The sequence below is a fragment of the Centruroides sculpturatus genome, unplaced genomic scaffold, assembly GCF_000671375.1.
Source record: "Centruroides sculpturatus isolate CEXI.00-Female unplaced genomic scaffold, Cexi_2.0 scaffold1545, whole genome shotgun sequence".
NCBI lineage: Eukaryota > Metazoa > Arthropoda > Arachnida > Scorpiones > Buthidae > Centruroides > Centruroides sculpturatus.
In genome coordinates this window covers 22,402-43,016 of record NW_019385650.1, presented here as the reverse complement: position 1 = coordinate 43,016, position 20,615 = coordinate 22,402, and the positions used below count along the sequence as shown (strand labels likewise).

The following is a 20,615-nucleotide window of genomic DNA, read 5'->3' as shown; positions in this document are numbered from 1 at the left end:
TTTGAGTGGTAAATTTATGGGATGACCAGTATATTGATGTGTGTGTTAAAGCTATTCAATAATTGTTAAAGTGAGTTTTCATAAGCTTATGGGGGGAAAAACATATCTCTAAAAAACTAGCATACTGTACATATGGTATTTATCTGATAAAATTTCAGAAAATGGGGGAAAATGATTTTAAAAAAAATCAAATGATAATTTACATTTAAAAATATTACTAAGCAAATCATTCCTTAAATGGAAAATAGTGTTGGTGCTGTAGTACATATGTCAGGTTATCCACATAAAAATGGTTCTTAATTAGGTATATTAAAAGGCATTTAAATTAGTGTATGAGAATAGATATGAAAATTTAGCTATTTGCCTTCATCTCTTATTGTAGTATGTTCTACCATTTAAATCACTCCTAAATTTGTTTTTTTAACAGTTTGTAATAGTTATAATTTCATTTAAAGTAAATATTTTAAAATTAATATTGCCTTATTTTTCTGTTGTAAATTTTGTTTATAACACACTTCATATTACTTGACTTAGTTTTTATTTTGAATATATTTAATATTGAATTTCACCAAAAATTAGTTAATGTTGTATTTGAATGAACGTTTAAAATGTTAACATTTTAGTGTTTAATTAATTAAACTTCAAAAATAACTATTTAAATTAAAAAATTTAGTTGATTTAGTAATTATATGTTGAACTTTACAGGATCTTAAACTACGTGACTTTTTGCGTACAGATGTAGAAACTCTCTTTTTCTCCTATAATATAGTAATGTACAGTTTTTGCTCTCTAACTGTTGCTTTTCATAATATGACTTAAAATAGACAAAAAAAGTGATAATTTATAAATTGTTTCTATGGGGTGCGCACGAAAATTTTTTTATTGTTTCTTTATATAAGCTTACTTGGTCATATGGATTTACTCTTACTTGAGTAAATTTATCAATTATTTTAAAAGATAAGAAGGAAACAACTTAGTTTATTATTTATTAAAAAGTTGTAGTCAATGATTACAACTTTTTAATAACAACATAAAATATTTGTTACAAGAAAAAAAGTGGATTAGAATAAAATGTAATATTCTTGATTACATTAGATAATTTTTTAAATATAATTCTCTCAAGAGAACTAACTATATATAAAAAGATTAAAGGCATTTGTTAATATTATGAAATTTGAATACAAACACAGCATTTGTTTTTCTGATGCAGCTCTTGCAACCTTGCAACTCTGAACTAATTAGGACCCAAACCTATTCAGATTAGCAAATGCTTCAGGTTACATTGGAGAAAAAAGTTTTGGGTTTTTTTTACATTAATGTGTGATTTCTCAATATCCTATAGTTGTGTGTGTCAATTTATAGCCTAAAATTTGCATTCAGGACAGTAAACGAGAAATTGTGTGTGGGTTGACCAATACACTGAGACAAGTCTTGACCGTTTTTCAATTTAAACTCATTGATACAAAAGGAGCCTAAAGGAAGTTAGTGATCTTGGCATATACAACAGTGATGATGAAGTCCAATGAATCTTTACTTTTCTGTCAGAACTTTTATCAAAGAAGAAGTCTGAATTGAAAAAAAGTTGTTTCAACAGCCACAATGCACTGTTGCTTCAGAAAATAAGAGATGTTGATCTGACAAAACTAGCAAAGGTTTGGGGGACAGCACAACACAAAAACAGATTTGGCACTTAAAACATTCAGAGAAAGAAGCTCATTTGTCCTTGAAGTTCAGGGTTTTTAAAGAATTTGTTCCTGAGTAAACTATGTTGATTGGTTCTGGCTCTTTCCCATTGTCTCCTGATTGTAATTTTGCTTGGAAACAAAAAATAAACCATCAGATCAGGTCACAAGGTTGAGCTTAGATATTCACCTGACACCACATCTCTCCCCAACTGATGTTGATACAAGTGAAAGTATAAAAGTTCCATCTTAGACAATTATATTTTCTCTCCTGTCATCAAGAATTTTAATGATTATAATGTGATGTTTTTCCCCAAATTTTATTTGTTCTACGAGCATCAGAGTCAAGTTTCAACTTCCTGATTCTGGCATGCATTTGATTCTCACTTGAGATTTACATTGTTTATATCATGTCCTTGCAACAAATTTTGTTTAACAAATTCCTTTCTATAATAAGCAGTGAGGGATTTAGACTCTCTTAATTCTCAGTTAGATGAGCTCATTTATGTTAGTTCACTGAGTTATGTCAGTCATCCTATTTTGTAAGTTCTCAAAAAAATTAGAAAGAAGTAGATTTATTAACATGTGAAGGTTTTCAAAGATTATTTAGCATGGAGTAAACAACAGACTAGCCTTTATTTTCTATTCCAATAACAAATTTTTTATTTATTTCAGGATTTGTGTACTCTGTATATTATGGGTGGCATGTACACAGACAGGTATTTTGTTTTGAGAGAAAGCAAGAAAGAGATTCAGATTTCTCCCATTTGGATTAAATAGAATTTCAGATTATCAAGGTTCAGTTAAGCAAGGTCCTATTGTAATGATTGAAAAATATGCATGTTTCTATAATAATCTTAGGTTTTTAGAATATGAAAAGAATACAGTTTTTAATGGTGATGATAGAATGACATATCCCTAAAATGATTTGGTCTAAATAGAATATACAGTAATACCTCGACTTACGCGATTTTCAAATCTCGTCGATTTGTCTTTTGTTTGAGCGCCATGCAACTCTTGATTACTCACTCCACCTCACTATTCAGCTTACATGTTCGGTCGTGTTGCGCGGAATTGTCACATAGCTACAATTTATTTTGTGTTATTTATTTCTGTGCTTGTTAGTCTCTCGAGTCTCCGTAGATATATGTGGTGATTTCTTGTAACCGTGAACGAATCAAAAGACGAGATAAGATTAACGAGAACATTTATTAGCTTACATATGTCCGACTTGGATTTTACACAAATTGCAAACTTGGGGTATAATTTCGCAATTTGTGTAAAATCCAACTTCCGCAAATTTGACTTATGCGGTTATTGCGCTTGGTCCCATCTATTGTGTAAGTTTGGGGTATCACTGTATATTTACCATTTTTTTGCAGGTAGTTTGAAATAGTTCTAAATTTAGTAGTATCTCTTCACTCTTTTGAATACGTTGATAGTTGTTTTAATAGAAACTTATATTTTCCTTCTATGATGTATTTGGAAATAATTAATTTAGAGATTTCAATTTGAACATGATTTCTCTGTCTGATTTATGACAATTTGCATTTAGATAATCTTATTTAAATAAGATTTATTCAAGCTCAAGTTTCTAATTAAATACTAGAATTATTAGAATTAAAATCTTAGTATTTTAAATATTACTTCAGTTCATTGATGAAAAATATTGTACAGCTACTCCTCACTTAAAGGCCACTTGGGCTTATAACCAGATCTCTCCAGTGCAAATCCGCTTTCTTAATCTTAGTCTAGTCCCTACAGCCAGTCAGTATTTACCAGACAAATTGTTTGCAATCTCCGGGATCTCTACATATTTTTTTTATACACAAAAAGTACAAATATAAATTTGTTCTTTTTTAATTAATCTGAATGTTGTTTTTTGATATAATCAGTAAAAATTATAAAAATAATGTATCTCTTACATATTAAAATTTTAAGATGGGAGTTTTCCTCGGTTCTTTTCTTTATCCAGAATAAATAAACAACAATTAAGCTCCTAGTTTAATGTCTAATTCGCTTAACAACCTAGTCATTAAGTGAGGAGTACCTGTATACAATTTCTCCTGTATTATGTGCAGTTATAATTTTACTCACATTAATTTAATTATTATTATTTAAAATTAACAAGATCAATAAGGTTTTCAAAACATAATTGAAAACTTTCAGTTTCTTAATATTTATCTTTTACAAGATTTTAAAGTTTGGTAAAGCAGTTTGTATATTAAATGAAAATATTGATGATTTAAATACAATTAGCCTGCAACTTTTACATGTTATCTATGTAAATGTGTGTTGATGTGACATTTTAATGGTGTTGGATATATTTAACTGAAATACTAATAAATTATATATGCTTCCAACATTCTTTAAGAATTCGAAAATTTAATTGAAAAAGTATTAAAAATAAATTTGCACATTTTGTTACAAAAAATATGGAAGTCCTTGTATATTAAGATTTAATTAACATTCCTACTAGCCCAAAGAGATTGTAACTTGTGCCATCTATTGAAAGCACAATTGTCCAAACAAGAAAAGATTGTATTGATCAATGGAACATGTTAATGCATATTAAATAACTTTAGCTTATATCGTCAGGAATAACTTATCTGTCGTGCTGTCAATGACAGTGCCTTTTGTATCCTTGATTGTGAACATGTGAAATAAATTTTTGTTTGCAATTCAATTTTTGTGATATTTGTTATGCATTGTTTTATTTATATCATTAGTTTAGTCAACTCTATGTAACACACACAATTTATTCTTTATCTTCCTGAATACACTAAAGAATGGGAATGAATTACTATTAAAATTTTTCGATACAAAGTGCTCTGTGTTGGTCATTGCTGGTTTATGATGATGTTTCAATAATTGTTTAATTGTGCCCTTAGCAATTTTAGTTTCATATTTTTCACCATAAAAAAAAGTTTTTATGCAATGGAAAGAAATAAAGTGAAAATGAATGATCTAAAGAGGAGAAAAACTTATTTAATATATGTTTACCAAAAATAAATTAATATCTGGAATGTTAATTACTGTAAAATAAGTATGTTTTACAACATAAGGCTCAACTCACATGCCACTTTTCTGTGATTAATTTGTGATTTTGCTGCAATCAGATGTCTCAGGAAATGGCCACTGACAACCACAGTTTAGTAGTTTGCGAGTAGTCTACATCAACATCAGAGAACCATACCAGAATGAATTTGAAGAAACGCTGTTATGGCTTTTATTACACTGAAGAAAACAGTGTTATCAAAACAATTTTTTGTGTTAATCTGATTATAGAATATAAAAACAAAGTCCAGTTTTACTTACTTTATCATCGGTTGAGAAAGTATGAACTATGAAGATACTTTTTTTAACTCTGCCCTGTGAGTACTAAGAGGGCCTCTTTTAGCAAGCCCATAAAGGGCAGCCTGGTGGTGAGGAATGGACCCCTGAAAAATTCCTGGGAATTTTTTTATCCTGGGTCCCCAGAGCTGTAGACTGCCACCTTGACAGCTCGGCCATCTGGCCTTTAAAACTACTGTGAAGATACTTTGATGGCATTGGATTTTATCCCATTTGAAAATAACATGATTATTGAATTGACAGATCATTCAGATAAATTTGCTGATTATTTTCTGTGTTTAAAGTACTGAAGGCAAATTACAGTATAATAAGTAAAGAATGGATTTTAAGATACAAAATTATGGTTGGAAAAGGTTGCAAAAAGGGTGGTGTTGAAATGTATTCATTCAGGTCTAAACCAGTTACATGAACATTCTTTACGTTATCAATGTAACCTAAATATGTAACCTTATCCTAAATATGTTTATGATGATTGTTACACTATAACAATCATCATAAACATATTTAGGAGGTAAACATGACATTTACTGGGTTTTAACCAACTTGTAGAAGCAGAGCATTACATAGTTACAAATTTTAACAATCCTAAATACTGTACTTACTAAAATATTCCTAAGCTACGTAACTATTGCCACAAGATTTAATTAGTGATGAGCCATTCTAGAGGCTTGTCTATTGGACTATAATTTAAAATGATATTTTGTTAAGTATTACTTGCTCCATATCTTATTTTTTTGCAAATTATGGTAATTTGAAATAATAATACATTTAAGATCAACAAATTACAAGCAATTATGAAAAGCCATCTCAATAGCAAAACATTTACTATACTGTAAATGGAATCAAATGAATAATTCTAGAAGTTACACACACACATTCTAAACTGATTAAAAGAACAAATGTTTCTATTAATGTTTTATACATGTTATCTAAACAATTGCACCCATCTACTGTGTCTACCTACAAGGGGTATTCAAAAAGTATCGACCTTTGGTCAGCAAAAATACATTTATTGATTTTGAGGTACAAAACCCTAATCCCCTTCAAAGTAGTCTCCTTGGTAGTATATACACTTCTCCCAGCGTTCCTGCCATTGCTGGAAACACTGCTGGAACACATCTTTTGGAATGGCCATCAGCCAGTCCGTCGCATTCCACACAATGTCTTCTCTTGACTAAAATTGGGTTCCTTTTAGCGGCATTTTCAGCTTGGGAAATAGCCAAAAGTCACACGGAGCCATGTGGGGAGAGTATGGAGTGACCACCACAACAACACCAACCACAACACTCCTGTGACGAACCACAGGAGTGTTGTGGTTGGTGACGAAAGCCTGAATCAGATGCCCATAATGGGCAGATGTGTTATCACAATGGAGCTGCCAAGTTTTGATCGACCACAGATCCGGTCGTTTGCATCGCACATCATCACAAAGATGACGAAGGACCTCCTGGTAGTACTCCTTTGCGATGGTTTGGCCTTGTGGTGTGTACTCACGATAAACCACCCCACAGGAGTAAAAAAAAAACTGTCAACATGACCTTGACATTGCTGCAGACCTGCCGCGCTTTTTTTGGCCTCGAGGATCATCCCCGAAAGCCTGCTGAATCTTGCGAATGGTTTCTGCTTGGGTATCGCAAAGCTTTCGGCAAAATTTAATGCAATATTGCTGCTCACACTGTTCAGTCATTTTCTAACTTACTGGAATTCAACGAGCGCTCACTACACTTCCTCACTCATAGGCCAACTGCCAGCTACTGACACTTCCTGCAGGCGGGAAAAAATTCAGGACTGTGCATGACTATCCCCTCCACAACTCCACCAAAAGAGACCTCCCGTGCATCATTGGTTTACGCAGGAAAAATAAAGGTCCAATACTTTTTGAACACCCCTTGTATTTATACAGAATAACAAATTGGAAATAGATTTTGCTTTAACTTAAGGTACAGTACTTATGAATTACATTTTGTGCATCATATTGTAGCTTATTTAATGTAGATGAATCTTGCATCTATTTTATTGTTTAATTTCATTTAAAGTAACTAGAAACAAAAATGTGTCCAATTTTGCTCCTGCCGTAGTGACACCCCCTGCCACTATGGCAGGAGAAAAATTTCATCCGTTGAGCTTAACCATCCACAATACAAAAAACACTTCTCAAATTGACACACTTTCATCCCAGTTATTTTTAATTTTGTTATTAATTTCTGTTAATAACAAATAGACTATCCTGCTGGTTAAAATTTAATTTACAGTAATGTTATTTCTTTTGAAAAAAAATGGTGCCCAAGTAAAGACAAACTGTTACAGGTAAAGGAAAAAAGAAAAAAACTACATTTAATTAAACATTGTCAATGAAATTTGCATGCATAAATGAATAACTGTGAAGGTATTTAATTTACATGGTTATTTGAACCATTTCAAAAAACCAAAATCACATGATGAGAGAATGGGACGTGTGATTTCATACTTTGTCTTTGTTAGAATTACACTACAAAGGACAGAATTGAATATATGTATCTATGAATTGGAAATAAATGTTGCCTTAGCATATTTTATACAGTATGCATGTTGTATACCAAATCAATCTATATAAAATGTATTAAAGAATAAAATATTTTCAAAAAGCCGACTTCATAATTGACTTTTATGCATACAGTAAAACCTGTGTAAACCAGAATCATATGGTAAATATTTTTTCTGATTTAGCAGGTTTCCATTTTGAACAGATTTTTTTGATCAGATTTACTGTGTGTATATAATTTTTTTTATTGTAACTGCTGACCTTGTGTAATTATATTTAACAACTTCATTTGCCATCTTATATTCACTGATTTAACATTATATATTTTATGACTTTTCTAACATCAATATTTTGAATAATAATGGCGATTTATTTGTTTATACTTATATAAATAACTTACAAGCCACTTGTTTCCAATCTACAGTTTATTTCATTCCACATAAAGAAATGATGATTCCATTGATTACATTCAATTTAAAATACATATTTAGATAACTACAAAAGATTTATGAAAAAACATTGAATTTTTCAATTTTACTTTGGAAATATTTAGTACAATGAGCAAAACTCATTTGGCACAGAGCCCAAGTTAAATTATGATAAGCTTCAATAGTCTTCTATTGTGTAAAAAATATACAACAAAATTTGCCATTTTGTAAAAGTATGGCATTATTTTAAAAAATTCAAAGTCAGTCATATTCAGGAAAGTGACACTTTAATATTTTAAAATCATTAAACTAATTTTTAAATAATTAAAACTTTTCTTAAAGATAATTATAGTAATAGAAATATATTTAAACAGTGTATAACATATTTATGTAACTGTTTGAAAATGATTTAAGTGAAGATGTTGAGCTTTCTAATTATGGTATTTAGTATTCTAAAAACACTTAAGGCCATTTATAGACAATGTTCATTCATTCTAGTGAATGGTAAAAATTGTTGGAGATGAAAATTACAGTCGACCCCCCATAACACTGTTGATAATTCCATTTTATATGAATTCCATGTTGTACAAATATGTGAGCCGTTCACAGCCAGGCACACGTATTTGTAAAATCTAAGTGACTCGTACAACATGGAATTCATATAAAACTGAATTATCAACAGTGTTATGGGGGGTCGACTGTATATTAAAATTAGAGACTTGTCAAAATACAATTCTGGTGATCAAAGATATTAGTTCATTTATTTTTCATTTCCAAATGCCTGCAAAAAAAATTTAAATACAAACATACAATTTGCATTGTGAAGAGAGAAAATAAATATCAGTTCTTTTACTGGTTTTTATTTGGTCTATCTGATTATTAATTTCCAATAATGAAACTTTGTTTTTTGTGAATATACATAAAAAATGTGCCAGAAAAATTCTTCCTGCATTGTCTTAAGTTATAATAAACTGTAGATTGTCTGGTTCAAATTTCATTTTATATGATTTGCTTGTGATATAAAATATTTATTAAGTAACAAAATAATTACTTAAAATATTTTTAAACGCATTTGTATTTGAAATGAAATAGCAGAATGCAACTAAAATATGTATCACCTTTCTAAAAATAAAAATCAGCATATACAGCAAAACTATATTGGAATATCTAATGATAAAAGTGCACTATGAATTAATGTGTTATTTATTTATAATATATTAAGGAGTGAATCATTTCTTCACTGAATAATAAATAGTTTTCATAGATTACACAAGGTAATTTAATGTACATAATTATGAAATTTTTTGTAAACATCATTTGAGAAATATTTATTTTAAATATGATGTCAGGATGTAGGTAAAATTGTAATACTGTTGTATTTAAACTTTAGAAATTTTGAAAATTATTCTTCATAATTTATTTAGCGCAAACTCAAACAATTTTGTTCAGCATTTTATTCTAACAAAGTTTCAACTAAAGAATTCATATATGTAATTAATTACTGTTTATCATGTAAATCATTAAATGTTTGCTTAGGAAGTCATCTTATAGTGTAGTAAGTTTTTTAATTTGGCCATTAGGTGCTGTTCGCTTGCATTGATATTAAATAATACATGTTTATTTAAAGGCACATTTTCCAAGAAAGTTAAGTAATCAACTGCAAAATATGTGAGGCAACATATCATACAAACTGTAGTATGTTTGAGCAATATCTATTAGGAATAATGGATTATAAATTAAATAATGTTGAATTTAAATAGAGAATAGAAGAGATAGCTATCCTCGCTACTCATATTATTGAATTTGTGTACATTTATAATTTATTAAAATTTTTATCTGCATTTTATAAAATAACTGTTCATTTTTGCCTTGAATAAATAGAGAGGTTGAGGCGCACGTTTTAAATGTGTACGTGTGACGTTTGGCGCCGCTTTTCCGTAAGCCTAAAAGTTTGACGATGGTGTTTGGAATGTCGAGCGTGATTCCACCGACTATCCAAACACCATTGTCAAACTTTTAGGCTTACGGGAAAGCGCCGCTGAACGTCACACGTACACGTTTAAAACATGCGCCTCAACCTCTCTAATGACAATGAATAATTTTCTAATTAGAAATAAAAGTTTTAAATTTAAAGTTAGAAACTGATATTTTCACACCCTACTTTTGTCATCATGTTGTAAAAGTGTAATATATCTTTCAAATAAATAATGTTTACTAAAAATTCCATAAACTAAAATTTATAAAACAATTAGGTTATTTCATAGCACTATATATTATAATAAAATACATACAGCAAGAATGTATGTTTCAATCAAACTAATACAGAGAAAATTTGTATTTTTTAATATAGTTCTAATACCAAAAAATACAAACAATAATCTGAATTGAATTTTATTGAACATCAAAAGCACTTTCCATTGAAAATATAGTTCTTAATTCATAAATGAATTTTTGTTTTTCAGTTCACCCGATTATTATGCATTATTCATTATTGGATATACAAAATATACATGGTGGTTAAATCAAAAATCTTTATTTTTTAATACAATCGTCTTCCATATTTACTACTATACAATTTTAAATTTTTTTTTTTTTATGTAAAAAATTTTTTCCACTTATTAAACATTAAAAACCAATTTTGTATTATGTTGTGTAACAATAATTTTGTAAACTTCCCGAATACTACTGAGAAAATTTTGTTTTCATTTTCCACTTTTAATGTAAAAACTCACAAAATTATATCAGAATGCTGTTTCTCACAGTTCTGAGTTTTTTTCTTTACCAAAAGTTATTGCTTATTTAAATAATATAATTCTGAAATCAATAATGAAAAAGAAAATTTTGCAATTTGTAATTTTTCACAAATTTTTGTGTTTTTATAATCATATTACAAGCAATTAGTTTATCAACATCATTGAAAATATATTTTAACAGCTTATTTTTAAAAAGATTAACATATTCTATATATATATATATATTTATATATATAACATAGTCACACTAAACTAACATATTTATACAGTTTAAATTGCATTGTATTAAAGGAAGTACTAAATCCTTTTACTTATCCCCATAATAATTTTTACACAGTTAAAAATTTGTGAATTTAGGGGACTCATAATTGTTTATCATCTTATTTTACAACAGAGGGAGAAGCATAAGTTTACAAAGGAAACCCTCAACCGTGACGTTTATATAGATATACTATATGTCGCACTTTCCTCAAAACACAGCGTGCGTTAATTGATAAATCTTTGGTATCAGTCAGTCCATTTGTTGATGCCATATTAATATTTATTTATTCCAAAAAGTCTCACCATGTGAAACTGAGGAAGCTTAGGTAGCAGTACAAGCATTAGGAACACGAAGTTGATTGCAAAGTGTGTGGAATCGTATTTCGTGTAAAAGCTTGTCAAAAAGAATCTGAAGAGGTAAAAACTTTTAATAATTCTGATTATTAAAAATATTACATTGAATAAATTTAGTACTCACAAAATGATTGGCACCATTGTCAAGAACTTTCTAGTAGCTGTAAATTGAACACCATTATCTATTTGTTCCCAATGAGTGAGCTGCCTCACTTCTCCTTGATCACCAGGTTCCCATGGTGTTCCTTTTACAATATGAAGTCCAATAAACATTGCCTAAAAATTTTTAAATGATTTATAAAAAATATAAAATCATTATTATACATATATATTGTTATTACAATGACAAAGTACATTATTGTAAATCCAATCAAGCATTAAAAGTTTTCTTTTATGCTATTTATACATCTAAGTTTTATGTATACATGTTTCTTTAAATGATATGAAATATAATGATCTGAACAAATACGAGGTCTGTTCAAAAAATACACGGACTGACGTCATAAAACAAAATGTACTTTATGTAGAAGTTACATGTCTGGGTCCCCTTCAAAGTACTCTCCTTCCCAACGCACACACTTATCCCAACAGTGTTTCCACTTGTTGAAATAGTCCTGATACGCTTCTTTTGTAATATGTCTTTCAGCGCCTTCATCGCATTTGCCTTAATCTCGGGAATCATCTCAAATCATCTTCCTTTCAAGGTTCTTTTGAGTTTGGGGAACAAGAAAAAGTCACAAGGAGCAAGGTCAGGTGAGTAGAGGGGTGGGGAAGAACAGTGATAGAATGTGTGGCCAAAACTCACGAGTTCTGAGGGCTGAATGGGCTGGAGCATTGTCATGATGGAGAAACCAATTGCCACTCCTCTACATTTCTGGCCTTTTGCGACAGATGGCATCCCTCAGATGTTTCAGAACTTCAGTGTAGTAAGTCTGGTTCACTGTGGAGCCTTGGGGGAGGTACTCATGATGAACAACACCCTTAGCATCAAAGAAAACTGTCAGCATCACCTTGACACTGAATTGAACTTAGCGAGCTTTTTTTTTGGTCTGGGGACGTTTCATCCACCCACTGGTTGAGTATAGCAAATGTTTCAGTCGCAGATTTTCCAAGTTTAACACAAAATTTCACAGCAAGTCATTGCTCCATCAGGTCATTCATTCTGAAATCCAACAAACAAAAAAATTGCACTTCACTAAAAACCTTGCAGCTAATCGACAAATAAAGATATCTGTGATCGGAAACGGCATTATCACCAGACGATCTGTACAGACTTAGCGACACCAAGCTGATTCCCCTGGAATAAACTGGAGCCGTGCAATTCGAACAGTCTGCATATTTCTTGAACAGACCTCGTAAAGTTTATAGAACTGTTGTACAAAATAAAAATCTTGAACAAAATTTCAATTTGCTTAAATTACCAATTTAAAAAACCACCTATAATGCTTAATTCAGATATTATGATCTTATCTTTCTTCAGTTACATTAAACTCAAGAATGTAATTAGGGGAATGATTTCATTGGATTCTCAATGACATCACTGCTTCATTTATACTTAATTTTACAATTTATTTAATTTTATTTACAAAGTGCTCACATAAGATTACTAATTATACAATTATTACATGAATTCAGTTAAGAAATCTATACTGCTGAAGTTTACTAAAAATAATATTTCAATTTTTAATTACTTGAAGATATATCAAGTTGTAAAAGTCAAATGATTTTTGGAGATATTATACATAAGTAAATATTACATTATTTCAGAGAATGTAATCATCCTGAGAATATATAATATATATATATAGCATTTTAATAAACTAAAATTTTTTTTTAAATAAAAAGACAGTCACTTCCGAAAACTTTTGTTGATCACCATTTATTTCTTTAAAATGTTCCAGAATCATCCAGCGAAATTTTAAAATTAAAAATTAAACATGTTATTTTGAATCTCCCTTCTTAGATCAAAAAGAAATTTTAATGCCTTGCACACTTTTATTAGTAAATTTTATAGTTATTAATTTGTGTTTTGATAAGATTCTTGGGAAATCCATACTGACTCAAATCATCCTGTTTATATACATCAATATTTTTACATTTACCTGCAAGCAAAAGAAGAACCAAAAGAAATTAAAAAGATATGATAACTACATAAAAAGCTGACTGAAAGTAACTAAGCTTTAGAATGGTTTCGAATTTCTTATTGCTTCTGTGAATATTTAAATGGATAATTTTTTAAATATTTAAAAATATCTGGTCATTCAATCTTAACTCACATAATAATATAGGTTTATCCCTCATATACACCGGAGAATGTTATGAACAATCACTCACATTACAAATTTGAAGCTTTTTTTAAAAACAGTGGTTGATCGGTTAACAAACATAATCCATTCCAAGACTTTGTTCGCTATCCGAATTGTTCATTAACCGATTATCGATTTACCATAGATTTTTATGGGAATTTGATTAATTTGTTCTGGAGACCCCAAAAAATAAAAATATATACAGTATACACTTTCTTACTACATTTATTTATATGCAATAATAAAAGTACTGTACATATATGTACTGTACAGTCTTGCATTTTTATCAATCGTGATTTTTCCATTTGTGGGGGTTAAAGAATCTGTCTAATGTTGATTGCTTCTCTCTTTTTTTTTTTCAGGATTTTTCAGAAGTAATTAATAGCATTGTAATTGTAGAGATCCCTAAGCCTATTAAACCGTAACCCGCTTTGGATGCCATTCTAAAACATGTTCCGCCTTCCTCCCACGTCTTCAAAAAAATGTTTAATAGCAGTTATTGACATTAATTCTCCTTTTCAGAAGAAAACATATCTCACCAAGTTTCTTCTTGTTCTTCATTCAAGAGTTCTTGGTGGTGTTCTGTCATCAGATCCATTTCAGCTTCCATTATGAGCTCTTCAATGTTCTTTATTTCTCAGATGTGATTTTTGTTACTCCTTAAGCTGCTTGAGTCTTCTTGATTGTACAGTAACTTTCTTAGGCAAGATTGATCTGCGGGCTACTGTAGTCCTGTTCAAGCCATACTGCCCAGCGACATCAGACATCCTCTGCCCACTCTCTACCTTTGCTCTTATATTATCACATTTCAAAAATAAAAACCCCAAGCAAAACTTATTAAGTGCCCACCCAACAGTCTTGTGAATACTATAAAGTTGTTTCTGTCAGAAAAATAAAAGGCTGGAATTACAAGGGAGAATTTCAAAGTTTGAAGGAATACTATATACTGGGTTGAGCGTCGACGTCTCCTGCACTTTGAAAAGTTTAGACTTGTTGCCTGAAGACAAAGAAAGACCAATCAGTATTCATTATTTTATGTCGCTTCTTCTTGTGTTTGTTCAGTGAAGTGTTTGTTGTCTGAACATAAAAATCTTTCGCAAAAGTGTTCATTATCCAATTTGTTTGTTAACTGATCACCCACTGTATCTTCATCCAATAATTTATCAATGTGATTGCATTGTAAATAGAAAAGAAATCTGACCTAACTTTTCAGCATTTTTTCAAGAAAATGTTCTTTATTCATTAGTTAGCTTTGTTTTCACCCTTGCATCCAGATACCTTAGGTGTTGACATCATTATTAAAACTATCCATATCATTAATATAATTAAAATTACCATATTTTGACGAGTATAAGTCGCTGTCAAGCATAAGACGCACCCCTATTTTGAGACAAAAAATTTAGAAAAAAACTGTTTTAATGGGATTGTCTACAGATGCATTTTATTCGTTTTTTTATTCAAGAATATGACGGATGGATTAATCGATACCTTTATTAAACTGAAATAATCGTCATTTCTTAATGTAAACTCAGAGTTCACGTGATGACAGTCGACAGAACATGGCGGCGATGACTCGTGTGTCGCTACTCTGATAATCTAGATACTCTAGCCATTCGGTTGAGGAACCATCTGCTTAACGGACCACTGCACAGGTTGGTCCCTAGAGTGGACCACTACTGTAGGTAATTTCACTGTAAAAATGGTTACCTGTCAAGTATAAGACGCACCATGATTTTGAGCCCCAAAAAGTAGTAAAAAAAGTGTGACTTATACTCGTCAAAATACGGTAATTAAGAAAAGCAAAAAAGTGCTTACTTTTAGACAGAAAAGCCTACAACTCAGTGGTAATCCTAAGTTACAAAGTAAGTTGGTATCCTATCAAGTAGGCAGAAAATTAATAAATACATTGTTTCCTTGTACTTTGAGCAACTCTAACTTCAAACACTGAATTCAACAAAAATTCTCTTCAGAGTTCAAACAATGCTTCAAAATTCAAATTGCACGAGCAGTGAAAAATGCAACTGAAGCATAAAGTAAGCCTGAAAACAACAATCTCAAATTAAGAGTAATGTGTTAAATTTCACAACTTATAAGTAGTAAAGTAAGTTACATGAGAAATTGGAAACAATGTTTCTCGATATAGTTAGCCTGGGTGAGCAGTTTGAGCAGTAATATGCCATAAATGAAAGATTATAAATGACTAGCTGTTACCTGCAACTTCGCCCATGTGGATTTTGCAAGCGAACACCATTTATATTCAGTATTTCAACAACCATAGTAATTGTTATATAATACCTACCACTGAGAATCAAATGAACTGTTTTTAATTTGATCAATTTCTGGAATGTTTACAATCGTTCTATAATCGAACCAATATGCAATAACAAATTCAAATTTAAAACGGTTCAAACATTTGATTAAAAAATCAAAATATATAAAAATATTTATAACAATGTCTGAAATGTTATCAATTTAATACACCTAAGTACTCAATGAAGACTAAACGTAGTTGTAAATAAAAAAATTACATCTAAAATAGTAAAGTAGAAGCCATTTTTCCGGTTAAGCCTTAATTCTTCTCCCTCTCCCCCGCGGGGGAATTTTGAAAAATCCCTTCTTAGTGTGCGTTTCCATGACGTACCCTAACTGTGTACTAAATTTCACCTCTTTAGGTTCAGCGGTTTGCCCTGGGCAATGACGAATCAATCAGTCAACACAAGTAATTTTATATATTTAGATAAAAGAAAAAAATTGATGAAAAGTGTAATACTAAAAAAACAATAATAAAATAAAATCATTTCACATTTAAGCAGGAAAAGTCTTCAATAAATTGAAGTCACTCATTAAAACCAGCTGCGTTTGAGATTTTATCTAGTCTCGACTGAGGGAACTGTCTCCCCCTCATTCTTCAACAATCCTAGACATGTCCAATCTTGTGTTCCAGTTCCAGAAGGTTCTAGAACAATGTCACTATCACAAACTGCAAGAGAGATATTCCAGAAAGTTCCAAAATATTTTGATTGGAGAAAATTGTGGAAAATTCTCCTCTTATTAGAACTAGTGAAAGATGCCATCTAGTGGGGATGAGACAGTACTACTGCCACTACAGCCACTGTAACAATGAGAGCAAGTGCAGCACATGGAGACCATCCACATAGGACGTAAACCCGATTCCTTTTTCTTTGAACTTGGATAACTTTTCCATGGTTCAACCTACATTCACCAAACTCTGCAAAAAATACGAAGCAACTCTCTGGCTTTATATTCAAAAAAACAAAAAAAAAACAGCACCCAAAAATCTCAAAATGCTTTTTGTTATTAAGCGTCAAAGAGGTGAAAGTCAACATTTTTGTTTTTTGATTATATCTTATCTCACAGTTAATTATATTTTCCAGAAATTATTTTATGCAGGATTCCACTGAGCATTTTGACACCAAAATCATCAAAATCTAATGAGGGTATTTTTTTTTTAAAAACTGCAAAACTCATACCAGAATCCTGAGTTCACTTCCTGCTTGCCCAGGCAATTAAATCTATGTAAAGGCAGCATTAAAAATATGCAAAAATTTCTTGTTCAACCCAATATCACTTTTACTTACTAACCACAGCATCCAAGAAATGTGTTGACACTACAAGAGGAAGGCTGTAATATTGACCATTGAAATGAAAATGGAACTTATGTAAAGCCTGTAAGCAGTACACATGGCAGATCTGGCAACCATGTTTAAGATGCTGAATTCAATAGTGTGCAACTGGTAAATGTAATTTTCACTTTATTATTCAGTATTTACATATTTTATTAATTATTTTTGTGTTTTAGTTTATTACTAGGACATTTAATTTTGTTATTTTTTCCTTAAATTATGTATATATGTTGTTTTAAGTTTATTACACAATATTGTTCTAATTGCATCTATTGAAGCAGCATTACATAGGAAAATTTTCACTACGGAAAAATTTTATGATGAAAAGGATCTAAGTGTTAATTTCGACAATCTTATGTTGTATTTAGTAACAGAATAGTAGCAGACTGCCAAAAAAGCATGTGTCTTTTTTCTTTAATTAAGAAAAATTAAATATCATTAATGAAATTAAATATTTTGGAGTAAGAATATCTTTTACATTCCTATCAACAAACATACTAATACTATTTAGATATCTAAGGATGAGGAATATTCATTCTCAGTGTAACTACAGCAGACTCTCCCACATCCAACCTTCCCATATCAAGACACTACCTTATCTAGACTGATCAACGACAATTAAAAGTTTAAAAATATTGTACACTACTCTGAATTTTACCTTTCCATACTGCAGTGTTTAAATTTAAAATTTTTTTCATTGAGGCTATTCTGAAGTTCATAAAAGAGCATAATCACCACTGATGTGATAATGATGAGGTATTGGCGTAATGCTGCAGTTCGTCAGAAAATCAAGAAGAAAAAACAAACAACTTTAACACAATGCTTTCAAAATTAGTTGTAATTGTCAAAATAAACATTTTTTTTTTTTATACATAGAAATACATGTTACAGCCTTATTTTAAAATTATCACATTCCCTTATTCATATTTTTCTAATATCTGGATCACACCCACCCACATTAGTTTGGATATGGGAGAGTCTACTGTATTTAGTTTGATGATAATGAATTTATTGTCATATGCACTCTTATTTGGAGTCCAGGGTTATGCGAAAAACTGAAAGATGTACAAAACAAAATTTATACACAGATTTTACATGATGACTTTCAATTGACTTCTCAATGTGACATAACATTGAATAAATTAAACAGTGTTGAAAATATAAATTCTATCTAAATATTCAAAATATGCTTTAAGTTCAGATATAAAAAATAAGACATTGAATGAAAGAGAATTCAAAACACTTGATAAACTTATCTGTTCAAAAAAATTAGGAAATTCAAATGTAACTGATATTCAAGATAAACAAACTGATGTTTCATCAGATGAAGCAATTGATGATGTTATTGTAGATGAAAATCAAATCATTTTTGTAGAAAACTTTAACTTAACTATGAGGAAGACTTCAATGAAGAAATCTGAAGATAAAAATTCTGGACCAACAAGGAACAAATCATTAACAAAGGAAAGACAACAAAAACATTAAAAAAATATTGACAGTATTTTTTATGGTTTTATTGACAATATAATGAAATAAAAAAAGCATTAAAATAAGCACTCTCATCTTTTTTTTGTTTAAAGCTTCATCACATTAAAAATTCAGTACAAATTGAAACAGGCAGTTGACCAGATTTTAAACTAAATTAATAAATATCTGCAAATTTTTTACATTTGTTAAAAGATGGAAAAAACTTCCCCTATTTTGTTTCATTTATTTATCATCATTAATTATGTAAATCAGTAATAATATTTAATTATTGTATATAATTTATATTCTAACAAATGCAAAAACTTTTCCACATAATTTTAATTTAAAATCTGTTCAATCAACCACTGTTCGAATTATACTGGATTAAATATTCAATATCTGACAAAACCTTAAAAAGGGGGGGGAAGTGTTTATTTTAAAATTATTTTTTCTATTGTATTATCAATAAAACAGTATATTTCTTAAGATTTTTGGAGAAAAAGAAAAAAACATTTCTGTTTGCATGAAAAAATTAGGAGTCCTAAAGCTACATGATATATTTTTGAAATATTACTTCATTATATCACTCACTATCTATCATTCTTTTAATATGGCTCTATAATTTGTAGATTAGCTTTTAAAAAACCTAAGTTACAGAAAGTTGCATAATACCCAGAACTAAGAAAAATTTTGAACATTTCATTAACTCCATGATTTGTGTTACATTTTATTTGAAAGTGAACATAAGAAATGCAACTGTAATTCATTCTCAAATCTAACTTTAATTAATATGAAGTTAATTTTAATAAACTTTTTATTCACATAAAACAAAATAAGAGCAACTTTTACATGATCACTAGTTACAAAATATGTTTCTTAAAATTTTATTTATTATTCAACAATGCAAAAATAAAACTTAATACTCTTCCCTCTTTAAATCATAAAAAGGAAACATTATTCAAAACTTTTGTGCAAATTTCTTTCAGATGGTTATTGAAAATTTATTTCTCATATTGATTATATAATTTTCTAATGCCAGAAAAATTATACAGATACACAAATGGATTATTGATGTAGCCAATCAATTGATGAAACTGTAGTTAACTAAATAAGTTCAAAAATAAAACAGATATTAGAAGCATTGAAATATGAACAGCTACTAAAAACTTTCATTTGTAGTTTCACTTGATGAAATAACATTCATAAAAAAATGAGAGAGATTATCTACATGATCTTAATTATAATTCATATTAGTATACATATATTTATTTTAAAAATTTCTTTACATGTATAAATATACATGTAAAGAAATAAATCTAAGTATAAAAACATTAAAGTTTTTATACTTATTCATACATATGTGTTTCATCATTTAGTACAATAATGTAAACTCAAAAAACTGTACTTACTGCATTATGAATGATATTAGTTAATGTCCAAACCCAAGCTACACTAAGAAAAGGAAAACTCAGAAGAGTCAGATGGAGTGCTAAAACACCTAAACCATAAGTGAGCCACATGCCACGACTATTTAGCCAATAACTATTTGGATTCACTTCAGCTGGTGTTGCTCCTAGCATCATTTTGATTTTTCCTACATATACCTATTCTGAAAACAAAAAATAATCAATCAGTTTTAAAATTAGTTTAAAAATAATATTCTATACAGTAAATTTTAAGGTATAACTTGTAATTTGTAGAAATATTTTTGACATTTTTAAAAGATTGTTGCAAGTTAGAGAATATCATTTAAAATTATTTTTATTTAAATACAAGTATTTATCATCATTCCAAATTCCAAAATGCAACAGTAAAAAACTATTATTCTAATTATATATATATATA

The 20,615-nt window shown here is 29.7% G+C and overlaps 1 protein-coding gene across 1 annotated transcript in view; it reads right to left on the bottom strand.

The window, feature by feature from the left end:
* Nucleotides 1-10,010: 10,010 nt before the first annotated feature.
* The window catches only part of LOC111640885 (ORM1-like protein 3), a 32,126-nt gene continuing 21,521 nt past the window's right edge, over nucleotides 10,011-20,615 (bottom strand). The window contains exons 2-4 of the mRNA XM_023386966.1: nucleotides 20,180-20,379; nucleotides 11,478-11,629; nucleotides 10,011-11,408 (exon numbers count right to left, since the gene is read on the bottom strand). Of these exons, the coding sequence (XP_023242734.1) occupies nucleotides 11,273-11,408; nucleotides 11,478-11,629; nucleotides 20,180-20,353 (462 nt within the window). The 5' untranslated portion in view covers nucleotides 20,354-20,379 and the 3' untranslated portion in view covers nucleotides 10,011-11,272. The remainder of the gene's footprint in view (nucleotides 11,409-11,477; nucleotides 11,630-20,179; nucleotides 20,380-20,615) is intronic.